The sequence below is a fragment of the Entelurus aequoreus genome, linkage group LG14, assembly GCF_033978785.1.
Source record: "Entelurus aequoreus isolate RoL-2023_Sb linkage group LG14, RoL_Eaeq_v1.1, whole genome shotgun sequence".
Taxonomy (NCBI): Eukaryota; Metazoa; Chordata; class Actinopteri; order Syngnathiformes; family Syngnathidae; genus Entelurus; species Entelurus aequoreus.
The window spans coordinates 754,143-774,611 of record NC_084744.1 but is presented as its reverse complement, the minus strand read 5'-3'; the positions used below and the strand labels follow the sequence as shown (position 1 = coordinate 774,611).

Genomic DNA, 20,469 nt, shown 5'->3' with positions numbered 1-20,469 from the left:
CCCGGGAAAAATGTGCGATGTTTGTGTGCGTGTCGAAGCAGTAACCCACCAAAATGATTCAAACCTGGCAGAGATCGAAATGGGCTTTGTTGAGCCTGTCAAGGACGTTTCTGTTCCTGAAAAGAAACAAGCTAAGTTTGAATGCACCATCACCAAGGACGTGTCAAAGGTCTTGTGGTTCAGAGGGGCAGAGATTGTCGTCTCAGGCCCCAAATATGAAATGATCGACGATGGAAAGAAACACATGCTGATCATAAACAGCTGTGAGTTTGACGATGAGTCTGAGTACACAATAGAAGTTTTGGGTCAGAGATCAACTGGTCGGCTGACTGTGGAAGGTAAGTCCAATGCGATCACCTCCGTGGTGTTTCTTGCTCAAAGTGCTCGCTTGTGCGGGTCTCCTCTTTAACGAGCGTGGCAAATCCTGCTGTATTCCAGGCACCAGACTTAAAATTGTGAGGCAACTTGAAGACCAAACTGTCAAAGAAGGTAAAACGGCTCGCTTTGAGCTGGAGCTGACTCTTGACGACGTACCCGTGGTTTGGTACCGCAATGAAGTCAAACTACACTTGAGCCGAACGGTGATCACTCATGTGGAAGGAAAGACGCATGTTCTAGAAATGAAGGAGGTGACACTTGATGATGTCTGCCAGATTAAGGCAGAGGCTAAAGGAATAGTCTCAATGGCAAAACTGACAGTCATAGGTAACACTTTTTTATTTTGGTTATTTTTGCATGTTGGTTTGATAATCAGTTTACAAGCTATTTTAAATCCCTGAGAATGAGGTCCACCGTAATTGACCAGACCAATCAGTGGGCGGCAGTCCTTCACAACGACATTAAAATTTGACTCTTCTAAACTTGACTGGACTGTGTCGTTGCAGAGGGTGATGCTGTGTTTGTGGTGAAACTCCAAGACTACACGGCCACTGAAAAAGACCCGGTCTCTCTGGACTGTGAGCTCAGCAAAGATGTGCCTGTTGTTTGGTATTACGAGGAGAAGGAGATTATTGCCTCCAAGACGGTGGTAATAAAGACAGAGACCACTCGAAGGTCTTTGGTCCTGAGGAAAGTGGAGCTGAGCAGTAAGGGGAAGTACACCTGTGACTGTGGAACCGACAAGACGGTGGCTAACCTCAATATTGAAGGTTAAACTTAACTGTCACTTTGATGAAAATTGTCTTTGCTCAAGGTTCTTATATTTGCACTTTTATGTGTCTTTGGTAGCTCGCAAGGTCAAATTGATTCGACCGATTTACGGTGTAGAGCTTTTTGATGGAGAAACGGCTCGTTTTGAGGTGGAGATCTCTGTGGACGATGTGCACGGGCAGTGGCAACTGAATGGCGTAGTCCTGAGTCCTTCTTCTGTGAGAGCCTCTTCTGCTGACTCTTCACATCTGCTTGTTTCATCTTTCAAGTGTCTTGGATTCAGGGATGATTATCTTTAAATCGGCAGGATGTGGACATCATCGAAGAGGGAGGCAAACACACGCTGATCCTGTACAACTGTAAAGTGCCCATGACGGGCGAAGTGGTTTATACGGCTGCCAACGCAAAGTGTGCTGCCAACTTGCATATCAAAGGTGACTCACCGACTGTCAAGTTTTTAGAAAATTCCAAGAAGTCTGTTTCGACAAGTTCAGAATTAAATGTCTTGGAATATTCAGCGTTTAAATGAACATAGTCTTTTGAACCAGATTCATGTAGTCCAGCCGCAGGTCACCTTAAGTCACAGGACAACAACTTCACTTTTTTCGTCTTTCAGAACTTCCTCTCAACTTCCTGACGCCGCTGAGTGACGTGCATGTGTACGAGACAGACCCAGCCAGGTTTGAGGTGGAAGTGTCGAGAGCCCCGAAGAGCTTCCGCTGGCTGAAGGGTTCACAGGAGCTGCAGACTGACGACAAGTATGAAATAATCCAGGACGGGAACACGTACGCCCTGCTGATCCCATCGGCTGCCTATGAAGACGAAGCCACGTACATGTTTGAAGCAGATGACAAGAGAACGACCGGCAAGCTGGTCATCCAAGGTACCACATAGTATCTGGTAGATTGAAAAACAAGGAGAAGGCCATCGATTACCGTGCAGAGAAAAGGGGACAAAAAATGTCTTGAGGTTTTTTTTGGGCTTTTCTTGTGACAGGTATCCGCCTGAAGTTTGTTAAACCCATCAAGGACGTGACGGTGAAGGAACGTGAAACGGCAGAGTTCAGCGTGCAACTCTCTCACGAAAAGATACCGGTGGTCTGGTACAAGAACGACGTGCGCCTTCACCCAAGCAAGGTGGTGCACATGTCGGAACAGGGAACCGTCCACACGCTGACCCTCAAGGAGGTCGTTATGGACGACACGTCCATGATCAAGGTGGAGGCCATGGACAAGAGTGTCAGCGCCATGCTCACCGTCATCGGTTAGTGTCCCGGAATCCACAATGCGGTGCTTCCTAGTGTTAGCTCTCATCTTCTTTTAGGATCTTCCAGTAATGCAAAGTCCCAACAGATGAGGTTTTTGTTTTTTGAATGGTTATCATCGGCTTTACTAACACTTCAACAAGTATGCTGCGTACACTGTGTACTTAGTTTCTGAGTCGGTGTAGTATAGCGACCATTGAGTGCAACATCCTGGTACCACAGTGTATTGCCGTACTTCTCAGCGTAAACACACTCATGCGCTCAACAGACTTAAGTGTAAGTACCAAAGTACAACAGTTGAAACCCAGAAGAGAAGCGCCTATCTTTTCTTGTCTATCCCAACCTCGCCAGCTTGCCACTGAAACATGTTTCTCCGCAGAGGGCGACTTGTACTTCACCACCAAACTACAGAATTGCTCGGCTGTGGAAAAGGACCAAGTGAAGCTCGTGTGCGAGCTGAGCAGAGCCGCCGCAGACGTCAAATGGTACATGGGCGACAAAGAGCTCACACCCTCCAAAAACATCGCTCTGACCAGGGACGGCAAGAAACGTATCCTGACTATCCGCAAGGCTGAGAAGAGCGACATGGGCGAGTACTCCTGTGACTGCGGCTCGGACCAAACTACCGCTAATCTCAACATTGAAGGTAAAATGCAATGCTAACTCATACTATACTGCTATGAGAATGCTAGCACTGAGTTAACAAGTAGGGGAAGGTGGGGCTAGAAGTCAAAAAACTTGTATTTCTTGTCTCAAAGACCCGTCATAATTTAAAAAACTTTTCCAGATCAAAATGTTAAATAAGAACTCAAGTAATAACAGAGCAGGTAATATTTCATGTAACTATGTTTATTACCAAATATTTACAATTTTAGTGTTCACTATCAAGTGAGACTTTTTACCCCAGCTGTAGGGTAAATTGTCACAGTGCATGGGGTAAATTGTCTCACTCTATTTGATCCACGCCATTTGTACACGATCATTCTCTGGATTGAAGTTGCTTCGGCTGTTCTCAATGATATGGTTTTATTTCTATCAAGAAAACCTCTTGCCCAGTCAGATCCAGCCATCTCGTATTCGATCCAGGGTGGTGGTATATTGGTAACTTTGTTTGCCAGTGCCATTTGATATGCCAGCTTTCTTAAATCCGTAATTGTAATTCCATGGAATATTTTTGCATCTTTTTTTACATACTCTACCAAACTATCCTCTATCGTTTTAGTCAGCACTTGGCGGTGAGATGTGTAACCCAGTTAAACGTCATTCAGACTGTTGTTATTGGCTATGTAAACTTTAACATAGCGACCTAAGGTTTTATAGTTTACGTCAGGGGTCACCAACGTGGTGCCCGCGGGCACCAGGTAGCCCGTAAGGACCAGATGAGTAGCCCGCTGGCCTGTTCTAAAAATAGCTCAAATAGCAGCACTTACCAGTGAGCTGCCTCTATTTTTTAAATTGTATTTATTTACTAGCAAGCTGGTCTCGCTTTGCCCGACTTTTTTAATTCTAAGAGAGACAAAACTCAAATAGAATTTGAAAATCCAAGAAAATATTTTAAAGACTTGGTCTTCACTTGTTTGAATAAATGCTTTTTTTTTTTTTTACTTTACTTCATATAACTTTCAGAAAGACAATTTTAGAGAAAAAATACAACCTTATAATAATTTTAGGATTTTTAAACACATTTACCTTTTTACCTTTTAAATTCCTTCCTCTTCTTTCCTGACAATTTAAATCAATGTTCAAGTAAATTTATTTTTTTTATTGTAAAGAATAATAAATACATTTTATTTTAATTCTTCATTTTAGCTTCTGTTTTTTCGAAGAAGAATATTTGTGAAATATTTCTTCAAACTTATTATGATTAAAATTCAAAAAAATTATTCCGGCAAATCTAGAAAATCTGTAGAATCAAATTTAAATCTTATTTCAAAGTCTTTTGAATTTCTTTTAAAATTTTTGTTCTGGAAAATCTAGAAGAAATAATGATTTGTCTTAGTTAGAAATATAGCTTGGTCCAATTTGTTATATATTCTAACAAAGTGCAGATTGGATTTTAACCTATTTAAAACATGTCATCAAAATTGTCAAATTAATCTTAATCAGGAAAATTTACTAATGATGTTCCATAAATTATTTTTTAAATTTTTTCAAAAAGATTCGAATTAGCTAGTTTTTCCTCTTCTTTTTTTCGGTTGAATTTTGAATTTTAAAGAGTCGAAATTGAAAATAAACTATGTTTCAAAATTTAATTGTAATTTTTTTCTTGTTTTCTCCTCTTTTAAACCGTTCAATTAAGTGTAAATATCATTAATTATTAATAATAACATAGAGTTAAAGGTAAATTGAGCAAATTGGCTATTTCTGGCAATTTATTGAAGTGTGTATCAAACTGGTAGCCCTTCGCATTAATCACTACCCAAGAAGTAGCTCTTGCTTTCAAAAAGGTTGGTGACCCCTGGTTTACGTCATTGATGCTGGCTGATTTTCTGATGCTTAGACCGCCTTGAACAACAGCTTCAGCAGCAGCTTCAGCAGCAGCTTCAGCAGCAGCCTCCATCGCATCTTTCGAAAACCGTCCACGTTCTGTTTTTCGTTTGTAGTCCCGCATCTGCAAATAAATATTATTTTAGGTTGTACAAATAGACTCAGCTTAGCCTAAACATAACAGAAATGTACAATTATTCCAGTAAAATGATGGAGACATGTTACTCTCGACTCTTGGGGTAAGTTGTCACGCAGTGTGACAACTTACCCCAAGGCAACTTCTGGTTCAAAACGTCATATTTGGGTCGACACGCTTTACATATCTAAACTAGAACTTATCCCATCCATTACTTATGTTTTTCACTGTTTATTGCAACAAAAATATTACGTTTATGATTACAAACATTAGTGTAAAATCAAAATTCCTACCTTGAGCAAATCGTCTTCATAAGAAGGTAAAAATCACTGTAACTGTTTTTCTGATTCTGCTGCTAGAAGCAAGATGGCTGACACTCACGCTTAAACAGAAGTATGTTTCCCGGATGTTATGACTTTAACAGGTTGCTCCCTCTACTGGAGATGCTGATAATAGGCTTGTGACAACTTACCCCTGTGACTTTTAGCCCCACCTTCCCCTACACGTGAAGAATGCTGGCATTGAGTCAACAGGTCAGAATCAGAATCAGAAATACTTTACTAATCCCCGAGGGGAAATTAAGATTTTCAGCACAATTCTATTCAAGAGCAGACAAACATTACACCCCGAACAAGGTGAGAAACAGGTAAACGCTTAAATAAAAATTCAGTCTCAGCCTGGGCCCCTGGACAGGGGGTCACATAAACATGTGTGTAAGAGGGTAACATCAAAGGACATTAAAGACATTAAAAGAGCAGAGCTGATGCAGCCAGCCACTTCTACACACAGCCACAAAAATAAAACAACAACAACAAAACCTTTTACACTGCGGTGGCCTCTGCGGTGTTCCAAGCCATCGTTTGCTGGGGTGGGGGGAGCATGGCCAGAGACAGGAGCAGACCCAACAAATCAATCAATCAATCAATCAATGTTTATTTATACAGCCCTAAATCACAAGTGTCTCACAGGGCTGTACAAGCCACAACGACATCCTCGGTACAGAGCCCACATACGGGCAAGGAAAAACTCACCCCAGTGGGACGTCAATGTGAATGACTATGAGAAACCTTGGAGAGGACCGCATATGTGGGTAACCCCCCCCCCTCTAGTGGAGACCGAAAGCAATGGATGTCGAGTGGGTCTGACATAATATTGTGAAAGTCCAGTCCACAGCGGATCCAACACATCAGCGAAAGTCCAGTCCATAGTGGGGGCAGCAGAAACCATCCCGAGCGGAGACGGGTCAGCAGCGTAGAGATGTCTCCAACCGATGCACAGGCTAGTGGTCCACCCCGGGTCCCGACTCTGGATAACCAGCACTTCATCCGTGGCCACCGGACCTGTGCAACTCCCCCTCCATAAGGGAGAGGGGAGCAGAGGAGAAAAGAAATGGCAGATCAACTGGTCTTAAAAGGGAGTCTACTTAAAGGCTAGAGTATACAAATGAGTTTTAAGATGAGACTTAAATGCTTCTACTGAGGTAGCATCTCTAACTTTTACCGGGAGGGCATTCCAGAGTACTGGAGCCCGAATAGAAAACGCTCTATAGCCCGCAGACTTTTTTTGGGCTCTGGGAATCACTAATAAGCCGGAGTTCTTTGAACGCAGATTTCTTGTCGGGACATATGGTACAATACAATCAGCAAGATAGGCAGGAGCTTGACCGTGTAGTATTTTATACGTAAGTAGTAAAACCTTAAAGTCGCATCTTAGGTGCACAGGAAGCCAGTGCAGGTGAGCCAGTATAGGTATATATATATAGGTATATATGTACAGGTATATACAGTATAGGCGTAATATGATCAAACTTGCTTGTTTTTGTCAAGAGTCTAGCAGCCGCATTTTGTACCAACTGTAATCTTTTAATGCTAGTGTAGTGGATTGTCCGAAGCTTAAACAGGCAACAAAAGTAGTTTAGTACAACAAATTTATTTACCCATTATCAGAAGTGCAGGTTGAATTAAGTTGGCCGTGCAGACAGACCAAGTGTTACTCCGGAGTAAACAAGACACACACAAGCCAAAATCACTGTCCAGTTCCGGTCTTCTGCCATTTTTTATATGTCTCGTGTGCGTCATTGTTCCTTATCGAGTGCGTCAATGTCTTGTTGTTTTTCCTATCTGTTCCATAACAACTCGAATCCTTTAGACAGTCAACACATTCTGTAGACAGGTTGGCACGACTTAATATTCACTTTTGTCCCACAACTGGTCCATTCAATGGCACAAAATACAAGGGAATTGAAAATGAGCGGACATTCTTAAAAGACACGAAATGTAGGTCAAAAGGTCAGAAATTCTACGACACTAGACATAGGGAGGCCCGAAAATAAAACGTTACAGTAATCGAGACGAGATGTAACGAACGCATGGATAATGATCTCAGCATCGCTTGTGGACAAAATGGGACGAATTTTAGCGATATTACGGAGATGAAAGAAGGCCGTTTTAGTAACACTCTTAATGTGTGACTCAAACGAGAGAGTTGTTTTAGTAACACTCTTAATGTGCGACTCAAACGAGAGAGTTGTTTTAGTAACACTCTTAATGTGCGACTCAAACGAGAGAGTTGTTTTAGTAACACTCTTAATGTGCGACTCAAAGGAGAGAGTTGTTTTAGTAACACTCTTAATGTGTGACTCAAACGAGAGAGTTGTTTTAGTAACACTCTTAATGTGCGACTCAAACGAGAGAGTTGTTTTAGTAACACTCTTAATGTGCGACTCAAACGAGAGAGTTGTTTTAGTAACACCCTTAATGTGCGACTCAAACGAGAGAGTTGTTTTAGTAACAGTCTTAATGTGCGACTCAAACGAGAGAGTTGTTTTAGTAACACTCTTAATGTGCGACTCAAACGAGAGAGTTGTTTTAGTAACACTCTTAACGTGCGACTCAAACGAGAGAGTTGTTTTAGTAACACTCTTAACGTGCGACTCAAACGAGAGAGTTGTTTTAGTAACACTCTTAACGTGCGACTCAAACGAGAGAGTTGTTTTAGTAACACTCTTAACGTGCGACTCAAACGAGAGAGTTGTTTTAGTAACACTCTTAATGTGCGACTCAAACGAGAGAGTTGTTTTAGTAACACTCTTAATGTGCGACTCAAACGAGAGAGTTGTTTTAGTAACACTCTTAACGTGCGACTCAAACGAGAGAGTTGTTTTAGTAACACTCTTAACGTGCGACTCAAACGAGAGAGTTGTTTTAGTAACACTCTTAACGTGCGACTCAAACGAGAGAGTTGTTTTAGTAACACTCTTAACGTGCGACTCAAACGAGAGAGTTGTTTTAGTAACACTCTTAATGTGCGACTCAAACGAGAGAGTTGTTTTAGTAACACTCTTAATGTGTGACTCAAACGAGAGAGTTGTTTTAGTAACACTCTTAATGTGTGACTCAAAGGAGAGAGTTGTTTTAGTAACACTCTTAATGTGCGACTCAAAGGAGAGAGTTGTTTTAGTAACACTCTTAATGTGTGACTCAAACGAGAGAGTTGTTTTAGTAACACTCTTAATGTGCGACTCAAACGAGAGAGTTGTTTTAGTAACACTCTTAACGTGCGACTCAAACGAGAGAGTTGTTTTAGTAACACTCTTAATGTGCGACTCAAACGAGAGAGTTGTTTTAGTAACACTCTTAATGTGCGACTCAAACGAGAGAGTTGTTTTAGTAACACTCTTAATGTGCGACTCAAACGAGAGAGTTGTTTTAGTAACACTCTTAACGTGCGACTCAAACGAGAGAGTTGTTTTAGTAACACTCTTAACGTGCGACTCAAACGAGAGAGTTGTTTTAGTAACACTCTTAACGTGCGACTCAAACGAGAGAGTTGTTTTAGTAACACTCTTAACGTGCGACTCAAACGAGAGAGTTGTTTTAGTAACACTCTTAATGTGCGACTCAAACGAGAGAGTTGTTTTAGTAACACTCTTAATGTGCGACTCAAACGAGAGAGTTGTTTTAGTAACACTCTTAATGTGTGACTCAAAGGAGAGAGTTGTTTTAGTAACACTCTTAATGTGCGACTCAAAGGAGAGAGTTGTTTTAGTAACACTCTTAATGTGTGACTCAAACGAGAGAGTTGTTTTAGTAACACTCTTAATGTGCGACTCAAACGAGAGAGTTGTTTTAGTAACACTCTTAACGTGCGACTCAAACGAGAGAGTTGTTTTAGTAACACTCTTAATGTGCGACTCAAACGAGAGAGTTGTTTTAGTAACACTCTTAATGTGCGACTCAAACGAGAGAGTTGTTTTAGTAACACTCTTAATGTGCGACTCAAACGAGAGAGTTGTTTTAGTAACACTCTTAATGTGCGACTCAAACGAGAGAGTTGTTTTAGTAACACTCTCAATGTGCGACTCAAACGAGAGAGTTGTTTTAGTAACACTCTTAATGTGCGACTCAAACGAGAGAGTTGTTTTAGTAACACTCTTAATGTGTGACTCAAAGGAGAGAGTTGTTTTAGTAACACTCTTAATGTGTGACTCAAAGGAGAGAGTTGTTTTAGTAACACTCTTAATGTGTGACTCAAAGGAGAGAGTTGTTTTAGTAACACTCTTAATGTGTGACTCAAACGAGAGAGTTGTTTTAGTAACACTCTTAATGTGTGACTCAAACGAGAGAGTTGTTTTAGTAACACTCTTAATGTGCGACTCAAACGAGAGAGTTGTTTTAGTAACACTCTTAATGTGTGACTCAAACGAGAGAGTTGTTTTAGTAACACTCTTAATGTGCGACTCAAACGAGAGAGTTGTTTTAGTAACACTCTTAATGTGTGACTCAAACGAGAGAGTTGTTTTAGTAACACTCTTAATGTGCGACTCAAACGAGAGAGTTGGGTGGAAGATAATACCCAGATTCTTTACCGAGTCGCCTTGTGTAATTGTTTGGTTGTCAAATGTTAAGGTGGTATTATTAAATAGATGTCGGTGTCCAGCAGGACGGATAATCAGCATTTCCGTTTTTTTAGCGTTGAGTTGCAAAAAGTTAGCGGACATCCATTGTTTAATGTCATTTAACATTTGAACTCTCAGGCGGATGCTAGGAATGTTAGCAGCGTTCTCTGGTTGACTGTCATTTCTTTGTCTGGGTCTCTGTTCTTCAGCGCGTGACATCAAGGTGGTTCGTCCACTCTACAGCGTCGAGGTGACCGAAACGGAGACGGCCAGATTTGAGATAGAGATTTCTGAGGACGATGTCCAAGGAAACTGGAAGATGAAAGGAGAAGATTTGCGCCCGTCAACGGTGAGTCCATCTTTAGTCGTTATCAGGAAGCAATTCAAAGTGTTTGCAAACATGAAAGTTGGAAGTGGTACACTAGCCGTTTCCGGGAAGGTGGTTGGTTGACTTCCAGTTTTGCAGTGTTGTGTCTATCGTCTTCTTTTTCGTTTCTTCCTTTTCCCTTGACCACGGTTTGGAAGAAAGGTCACAAAAATGCCAAAGAACAAGCAGAACATGCAGAGCATTTGAATCATTTGATGGTCCCGCAAAGTATTTACAAAGTCTAAGAACATCCAAGGCAGGGATTGCTGGTTTTAGGCGCAGAGGAGCATGTTGGGCAGCGCACACACACAGAGTACTTACAAGCAGACACAGTGTGTAGACAGAAAAGGGAGAACGGACGCATTTTGGTGTAAAAAGTCAAGATAAAGGTGAAGTTATAACACTGAAACACCCTCAGGAAGAGCTGCTTTAAGACATGCGGCTAACATCCATCCACAGTGTTTTAGCTACTTCTAAATCACTAATCCTGGCCTCCATGGCGACAAATATAGTAAGTTTCTTACAAGTACATTATCACTGGAGGAGGAGGACTAGCTAAACATGCTTCACTACACACCGTAGGAGGATACAATAGCTCACCGCCGTCACAATGTAAACAAACGCCACGGGTGGATCTACACCTGACATCCACTGTAATGATGCCAAGAACAAGTAGTCGATACTACTATGATTAAGTCGATATTTTTTAGCGTCGCAAAATCTTTTTTCCTTTTTAAAAAATGTTTATAAAGTCAGTAAATACGTCCCTGGACACATGAGGACTTTGAATATGACCAATGTATGATCCTGTAACGACTTGGTATCGCATCCATACCTAAATGTGTGGTATCATCCAAAACTAATGTAAAGTATCAAAGAAGAGAAGAATAAGTGATTATTACATTTGAACAGAAGTGTAGATAGAACATGTTCAAACAGAAAATAAGCAGATATTAACAGTAAATGAACAAGTGGATTAATAATCCATTTTTACAGTTTGTCCCTCATAATGTGTAGAAAATAATAGGTGTATAAATGACACAATATGTTACTGCAGACTAATTAGGAGTCTTTGTTTGTTTACTTACTACTAAAAGACAAGTTGTCTAGTATGTTCACTATTTTATTGAAGGACTAAATGACAATAATAAATATATGTTTCATGTACACTAACATGTTTTGTTACAATAAAGACAATAATGACATTTTTTGTGGTCCCCTTTATTTAGAAAAGTACCGAAAATTATTGAAATACATTTTGGTATCGGGACAACCCTAGTACTGTATTTCCAGGTTATGTTTATGTTTGAGAACCAATGTATTATTGATCTTATTTTGATCAAATAATACATCAGAAAATGAGTGTTGAAATACTAATAATGCCCAGTGATGTATCCTAATATCGCAGAAAGCTGCAACATACACCAAAAAAACAACCCCACACCATAATTCCTCCCCCACCAAATGTCACACTCGGCACAATGCAGTCCGAAATGTAGCGTTCTCCTGGCAACCTCCAAACCCAGACTGGTCCATCAGATGGAAAAGTGTGATTCATCAGTCCAGAGAAGGCGTCTCCACTGCTCTAGAGTCCAGTGGTGATGTCCTTTACACCACTGCATCCCACGCTTTGCATTGGACTTGGTGATGTATGGCTTAGAGGCAGCTGCTCGGCCATGGAAAGCCATTCTATGAAGCTCTCTGCGTACTGTACGTGGGCTAATTTGAAGGTCACATGAAGTTTGGAGGTCTGTAGCAAGTGACTGTGCAGAAAGTCTTTGCACTATGCCAGGGGTCACCAACGCGGGCACCAGGTAGCCCGTAAGGATCAGATGAGTAGCCCGCTGGCCTGTTCTAAAAATAGCTCAAATAGCAGCACTTACCAGTGAGCTGCCTCTATTTTTTAAATTGTATTTATTTACTAGCAAGCTGGTCTCGCTTTGCCCGACATTTTTAATTCTAAGAGAGACAAAACTCAAATAGAATTTGATAATCCAAGAAAATATTTTAAAGACTTGGTCTTCACTTGTTTAAATAAATTCATTAATTTCTTTTACTTTGCTTCTTATAACTTTCAGAAAGACAATTTTAGAGAAAAAATACAACCTTAAAAATGATTTTAGGATTTTTAAACACATATACCTTTTTACCTTTTAAATTCCTTCCTCTTCTTTCCTGACAATTTAAATCAATGTTCAAGTAAATGTATTTTTTTTATTGTAAAGAATAATAAATACATTTTAATTTAATTCTTCATTTTAGCTTCTGTTTTTTCGACGAATAATATTTGTGAAATATTTCTTCAAACTTATTATGATTAAAATTCAAAAAAATTATTCTGGCAAATTTAGAAAATCTGTAGAATCAAATTTAAATCTTATTTCAAAGTCTTTTGAATTTCTTTTAAAATTTTTGTTCTGGAAAATCTAGAAGAAATAATGATTTGTCTTTGTTAGAAATATAGCTTGGTCCAATTTGTTATATATTCTAACAAAGTGTAGATTGGATTTTAACCTATTTAAAACATGTCATCAAAATTCTAAAATTAATCTTAATCAGGAAAAATTACTAATGATGTTCCATAAATTATTTTTTTAAGTTTTTCTCTTCTTTTTTTCGGTTGAATTTAGAATTTTAAAGATTCGAAATTGAAGATAAGCTATGTTTCAAAATTTAATTGTCTTTTTTTTTCGTGTTTTCTCCTCTTTTAAACCGTTCAATTAAGTGTAAATATCATTAATTATTAATAATAACATAGAGTTAAAGGTAAATTGAGCAAATTGGCTATTTCTGGCAATTTATTGAAGTGTGTATCAAACTGGTAGCCCTTCGCATTAATCACTACCCAAGAAGTAGCTCTTGCTTTCAAAAAGGTTGGTGACCCCTGCACTATGCTGACCTCTCTGTCAGTTTACCTGGCCTACCACTTGGTGGCTGAGTTGCTGTTGTTCCCAAACTCTTCACTTTTCTTATAATAAAGTTGACTTTGGAATATTAAGGAGCTGGGAAATTTCAGGACTGGATTTGTTGCACAGGTGGCATCCTGTGACAGTTCCACGCTGGAAATCACTGAAAGCGGCCCATTCTTTCACAAATGTTTGTAGAAACAGTCTCCATGCCTAAGTGCTTGATTTGATACACCGGGCCAAGTGATTAGGACACCTGATTCTCATCATTAGGATGGGTGGCCAAATACTTTTGGCAATATAGTGTACCTTTTGAGGCTGTATCGCCAACTCCTAATATAAACTGTTGAGTTTTTTATGGGTGAGTGTTGAGACATGTGACCTGTGACCCTGTCAGGACGTGGAGATAAAGGAGGAGGGAAGCAAACATCTTCTGATCCTCTACAACGTGCGCATGGACATGGCGGGAGGCGTGGACTTCTCGGCGGAAAACGCCACGTCGAGCGCTCAGCTGCGGGTGAAAGGTGAGGGGGCCAGCAGGCGGCCAATGAGAGCGAGGGGGCTATTGTGTCGTGGGCTGTGATTGGACGTGAACGTCTTGTCTTCCCTTCAGCGCGGCCCATCCGCCTCCTGCAGCCGCTGAAGGACGTGACGGTGACGGCCGGGCAGACCGCCTCCTTTGAGTGCGAGCTGTCCTACGAAGGCATCGCCGTCAGTTGGTTCCTGGCTGCACAAAAGATGGAGGCCAGCGAGCGGGTGAGACTTCGTATCATATCTTTTATTTTTTTACCAAACTATTCTTTGAAGTTAGCATCTTTAGCAACTTGCATTGTTTCAATCATCTCTGTGTGCCGTGCTTAAGTTATATATAACACTCTCTTATCTCGCTGCCTCCCAACACGCCCTTATAAGGAGCTTTAGCCTCCAGGAAGTCACCTTCCAGAGTAAAAGCCTTTTGATCACCGTTCCTTGTCTGGCAAAATCCTTCTGGTGACATACCCCTGAGCAAACAACCTACGATTGTAAAGTATTGCAACATAACACTTGGTAACTCTTTAGTCATTCATTTATTTTTAACTGCCCAACTTTAACATCTAAAACTATCCAGCTTTATTGTTAACTTTAACTTTATGAACTTTAGCGAGCCATAACCCTCAACTCTTATTACCGCCAGCAACACAGAAATATGTTTCACTGGTTACCACTGTTGATTACCGTGGTTATCTGTTTATGAAGTGTTTTTGACACCATCTATTCATCCATCCATCCATCTTCTTCTGCTTATCCGAGGTCGGGGGGGGGGGGGGGCAGCAGCCTAAGCAGGGAAGCCCAGACTTCCCTCACCCCAGCCACTTGGTCCAGCTCCTCCCACGGGATCCCGAGGCCTTCCCAGGCCAGCCGGGAGACATAGTCTTCCCAACGTGTCCTGGGTCTTCCCCGTGGCCTCCTACCGGTCGGACGTGCCCTAAACACCTCCCTAGGGAGGCGTTCGGGTGGCATCCTGACCAGATGCCAGAACCACCTCATCTGGCTTCTCTCGATGTGGAGGAGCAGTGGCTTTACTTTGAGCCCCTCCCGGATGGCAGAGCTTCTCACCCTATCTCTAAGGGAGAGCCCCACCACCCGGCGGAGGAAACTCATTTGGGCCGCTTGTACCCGTGATCTTGTCCTTTCGGTCATAACCCAAAGCTCATGACCATAGGTGAGGATGGGAACGTAGATCGACCGGTAAATTGAGAGCTTTGCCTTCCGGCTCAGCTCCTTCTTCACCACAACGGATCGATACAGCGTCCGCATTACTGAAGACGCCGCACCGATCCGCCTGTCGATCTCACCATCCACTCTTCCCTCACTCGTAAACAAGACTCCGAAGTACTTGAACTCCTCCACTTGGGGCAGGGTCTCCTCCCCAACCCGGAGATGGCACTCCACCCTTTTCCGGGCGAGAACCATGGACTCTGACTTGGAGGTGCTGATTCTCATCGCAGTCGCTTCACACTCGGCTGCGAACCGATCCAGCGAGAGCTGAAGATCCTGGCCAGATGAAGCCATCAGGACCACATCATCTGCAAAAAGCAGAGACCTAATCCTGCAGCCACCAAACCGGATCCCCTCAACGCCCTGACTGCACCTAGAACTTCTGTCCATAAAAGTTATGAACAGAATCGGTGACAAAGGGCAGCCTTGGCGGAGTCCAACCCTCACTGGAAACATGTCCGACTTACTGCCGGCAATGCGGAAGAAGAACAACAACAACTTGAACTCCTCCACTTGGGGCAAGATCTCCTCCCCAACCCGGAGATGGCACTCCCCCCTTTTCCGGGCGAGAACCATGGACTCTGACTTGGAGGTGCTGATTGTCATCGCAGTCGCTTCACACTCGGCTGCGAACCGATCCAGTGAGAGCTGAAGATCCTGGCCAGATGAAGCCATCAGGACCACATCATCTGCAAAAAGCAGAGACCTAATCCTGCAGCCACCAAACCGGATCCCCTCAACGCCCTGACTGCACCTAGAACTTCTGTCCATAAAAGTTATGAACAGAATCTGTGACAAAGGGCAGCCTTGACGGAGTCCAACCCTCACTGGAAACATGTCCGACTTACTGCCGGCAATGCGGAAGAAGAACAACAACAACTTGAACTCCTCCACTTGGGGCAAGATCTCCTCCCCTTTTCCGGGCGAGAACCATGGACTCTCGCTTCACACTCGGCTGCGAACCGATCCAGTGAGAGCTGAAGCTGACACCATCTAGAATTTTGATTAATTTAGATTATGAACAGTTTCACTGTTTCTGTACATTTTTTGTTGACACTGTTGATGATCTGTTTATTAACACATCAGATATCAGTCCGACATGGGATTATGTCAGCTAACGTCCAAAATCTCCGCTAAAAGCACTTCGATGCCAGCAGTCCTGCAGCACGTTTACTTGTGCCAAGCTAGGCAGCTAGTTCACATTTAAAGGTCCTCTGATAATGACACAATTTTGCTCTTTTCTTATGTTTTAGTCAAGTCATTTACAAAAGGTACTACTAGGAGCTATCAGCTACACAACAGCTAAGCACATAATAGCGCACAAGCTAGACGTACTTGATTAATTTCTTAAATTGAACAATATTGCAGCCTAAAACAGCACATTTGTCAATAGAAACAAGTATCAAATAATTAAAGTTGCAAATTACTTACACAACTTACTGTGTCATGAGCTTAACCGAAATAATTCTAAGTCTAAAACCAGATCTGACCAATCTAAGTCAAGACTAGATGTGACCAATCTAAGTCTAAGACTACATCTGACCGATCTAAGTCTAAGACTAGATGTGACAATCTAAGTCTAAGACTAGATGTGACTAATCTAAGTCTAAGACTAGATGTGACTAATCTAAGTCTAAGACTACATCTGACCGATCTAAGTCTAAGACTAGATGTGACAATCTAAGTCTAAGACTAGATGTGACAATCTAAGTCTAAGACTAGATGTGACAATCTAAGTCTAAGACTAGATGTGACTAATCTAAGTCTAAGACTAGATGTGACAATCTAAGTCTAAGGCTAGATGTGACAATCTAAGTCTAAAACTAGATGTGACTAATCTAAGTCAAGACTAGATGTGACCAATCTAAGTCTAAGACTACATCTGACCGATTTAAGTCTAAGACTAGATGTGACAATCTAAGTCTAAGACTAGATGTGACAATCTAAGTCCAAGACTAGATGTGACTAATCTAAGTCTAAGACTAGATGTGACCAATCTAAGTCTAAGACTAGACGTGACCAAACTAAGTCTAAGACTAGATGTGACCAGATAAGACTAGATGTGACTAATCTAAGTCTAAGACTAGATGTGACCAATCTAAGTCTAAGACTAGATGTGACCAATATAAGTCTAAGACTAGATGTGACCAATCTAAGTCTAAGACTAGATGTTGTGACCAATCTAAGTCTAAGACTAGATGGAACCAATCTAAGTCTAAGACTAGATGGAACCAATCTAAGTCCAAGACTAGATGTGACCAATCTAAGTCCAAGACTTGATGTGACTAATCTATGTCGAAGACTAGATGTGACCAATCTTAGTCTAAGACTAGACCTGACCAAACTAAGCCTAAAACTAGATGTGACCAATCTAAGTCCAAGACTAGATGTGACCAATCTAAGTCCAAGACTAGATGTGACCAATCTAAGCCTAAGACTAGATGTGACTAATCTAAGTCTAAGACTAGACCTGACCAATCTAAGTCTAAGACTAGACCTGACCAATCTAAGTCTAAGACTAGACCTGACCAATCTAAGTCTATGACTAGACTGGACCAATCTAAGTCCAAGATACTTAAGGCTTCAATGTCGGCATCGTATCGGAAGTGAAAATGTTCAATTGGGACATCCTTAACTAGTTAATAAACAGGGTGACTGCTAGTTACTTTAAGACGGGTAACATTACAGTAGTTACATAAGCTACAAACATTACGTTTTGGAAGCCAACAGGAAATTGATGTAACACACTTTTGACATTGTTTGGTACGGCCAGGTGAAGACTCGAGTGGCTGGGCGAATTCACGGTCTGACGGTGCGGGACGTAAAACTGTCTGAAGCAGGACAGGTCAGATTGACCGCCAAGGACTTCCAAACTCAGGCTCAGCTCATAGTTCTAGGTAAAACCCGAGGACGAATCCATTGCCGCTTGCCTCTGGTATATTGCTTTTGACAAACTCTGCTTCTATGTCCGGTGTGCTTTCAGAACCGCCAGTACAGTTCACCAAGCCTCTGGAGGACATGACGGTGGAAGAGGAAGCCACCGCCACGCTGGAGTGCGAGGTTTCCAGGGAGAACGCACGTGTGCGATGGTTTAAGGACGGACAGACGGAGATCCGCAAGACTAAGAAATATGACATGATCGTTGACGGCACAAAGAGGGCACTGGTCATTCATGACTGCAACCTGGACGACATCAAGACATACACGTGTGACGCCAAGGACTTTAAGACATCCGGCTTCCTTGATGTCATACGTAAGAACACAATCCTCTCAATGTATTGAGGAGTAAAACCTTTAGCTGACTTTTGGGTCATTTTGTGCTCTCAGCGCCTCTTGTGGAGTTCATCAAGCCTCTGCATGACGTCGAGGTCAGAGAGAAAGAATCTGCCAAGTTTGAATGCATAGTATCCCGCGAGTCTGCAAAGGTGCGAATCTTCATGGGAAGTCGGCTTTGCTGGTCGGAACTCGCCACACCCACTGATCAATATTTGCCCAACTGTGATCTTGTAGGTTCGCTGGTTCAAGGATGGCGGAGAGCTAAGAAAAGGAAAGAAGTACGAGATAATGGCAGAGGGACTTAAGAGGATCCTGATTATACACAAGTCTACATTGGACGATGAGGCGGAATACGAGTGTGATGCCGTGACGTCCAAGAGCTCCGGCATGCTGACTGTCATTGGTGAGCCTTTTCTCATTCTGCTAGCTTGTGTACATCTTCATCTTCAGTTTACTGGATGAAGGTATCAAATTGTTAACTGAGGCCGCTTTAATGCCTGAAGTAGTTTAAAAAAAAATCTAGATCCGTTTTAACCTGCAGGTTGTTAATTTTCACCCTTGATGTGAAGTAACTGAGCACCCAACACTGCTAGCCGTAGCTGCCTGCCTACTAATGTACATACAATGGGAATGCGTTCAGTGTAGTATTTGCTCATGGTTTGTCTTTTTACTTCATAACGCAATATTTTGGCAGACAATTTGATGGCTTTTCAGCAACAGATGAATGACTTGACTGCTTCAAGAGTGGCATCTCCTTTATATTAAAACGCCATACCTTTTCTTCACAGAGGAAGCTGCCAGGTTTACCAAGAACCTCTCTAATGTGGAAGGCACAGAGACAGACAGCGTGAAGCTGATCTGTGAGGTGTCAAAGCCAGGGGCAGAGGTAACCTGGTACCAAGGAGTCAGGGAGCTGCCAGAGGGTGGCCGATACGAGCAGATCATGGATGGTCGCAAGAGGATCCTGATCATCCAAGATTTGAGGATGGAGGATGCTGGCGAATATAACTGCAGACTCAGCCCTGACGTCAAAACATTTGCCATCCTGAAACTGAACGGTACAAATTTGTCCTACTCTTAGACCAAGGCAAACAAGTCCTATAAGGCAGAACACTTCAGATGTTTGGCTCCTTGGAAGGAAGCCGCCCACATGTTCCGACTTTGGCGACCCAGTCATAGGGCTAACAATGATATTCTTTATTGTCTTCTGTTTACCAGAACTTGCAGCTGAGTTCATCGCCAGACCTCAAAACCTTGAAGTTGTGGAAGGTGAAAAGGCCGTGTTCGTCTGCTCAGTCTCCAAGGAAACCTACGAGGTGAAATGGTTCCGAGGGAACAAGGAAGTGGAAACTGGGGACAAGTACACAATTGTCAGTGACGGAAAGAGACGGGCTCTTACTGTGAAAAACTGTGTCCTTGAGGATGAGGGAGGCTATTTGGCCCAAATCGGCAGCGTTAAAGCCTCCGCTGATCTCTTCGTAATTGGTGAGACTCACCTGATTCCCTTGGTTTTGCTCGCTGACTTTGGTTTTGACCGGAGCATCTGTATCCCAATGCAGAAAAACTGAAGATCATAACACCCATCAGAGACACAGAGGTGAAAGAGGGAAGCGAGATCGTCTTCAACTGTGAGACGAACGAGGAGGGAGCAAAGGCTAAGTGGCTAAAGAACCTGGACACTATATTTGATAGCAGCAAGTATATGATGGCTCAGAGGGACAACGTCTTCTCCCTGAGGATCCGGAATGCCTCCAAGGCTGACCAGGACGATTACACAATCTGCCTGACCAATCATAGAGGAGAACAGGCCAAGTGCTCGGCCCACGCTAAAGTCGCAGGTAAACGACCGAATCTTAAAAAAAACCTTCTCGCTTCAACTCAAAAGATCATGTGGACCACAGTAATAGTTGGTTACTTACACAATTTTGATCTGTGAAATCTGAAAAGCTTTTTTTGAACAGCTGACATAATTAGGAATAACCTTGTTTCATCTCCACCAATCTGCAAAAAAACAATACATATCATACAAACACACACGGTACAGTACATCACATGAACAGAAGGAATCTGTTGCAAGGGTCAGACTTTGGAATTCAACCTTTTTCCGTAATATTTTTTTATAACATTAGTTTACTTTAAAATGTTCCTGAGGGAACTCTCCTGAAGGAATCAATAAAGTACTATCTATCTATCTATCTACTTACGGGCAGCACGGTGAAACAGGGGTTA

At 42.1% G+C, this 20,469-nt stretch overlaps 1 protein-coding gene across 1 annotated transcript in view; it reads left to right on the top strand.

The window, feature by feature from the left end:
* LOC133665252 (titin-like) overlaps nucleotides 1–20,469 on the top strand; it is a 215,424-nt gene that overhangs the window by 92,317 nt on the left and 102,638 nt on the right. Inside the window, 18 exon segments of the mRNA XM_062070499.1 lie at nucleotides 72–338; nucleotides 439–705; nucleotides 885–1,148; nucleotides 1,228–1,367; nucleotides 1,457–1,583; nucleotides 1,766–2,032; nucleotides 2,146–2,412; nucleotides 2,793–3,059; nucleotides 10,143–10,282; nucleotides 13,604–13,730; nucleotides 13,820–13,962; nucleotides 17,738–17,861; nucleotides 17,948–18,217; nucleotides 18,292–18,389; nucleotides 18,475–18,643; nucleotides 19,029–19,298; nucleotides 19,459–19,725; nucleotides 19,800–20,078. Coding sequence (XP_061926483.1) covers nucleotides 72–338; nucleotides 439–705; nucleotides 885–1,148; nucleotides 1,228–1,367; nucleotides 1,457–1,583; nucleotides 1,766–2,032; nucleotides 2,146–2,412; nucleotides 2,793–3,059; nucleotides 10,143–10,282; nucleotides 13,604–13,730; nucleotides 13,820–13,962; nucleotides 17,738–17,861; nucleotides 17,948–18,217; nucleotides 18,292–18,389; nucleotides 18,475–18,643; nucleotides 19,029–19,298; nucleotides 19,459–19,725; nucleotides 19,800–20,078 — 3,753 coding nt within the window.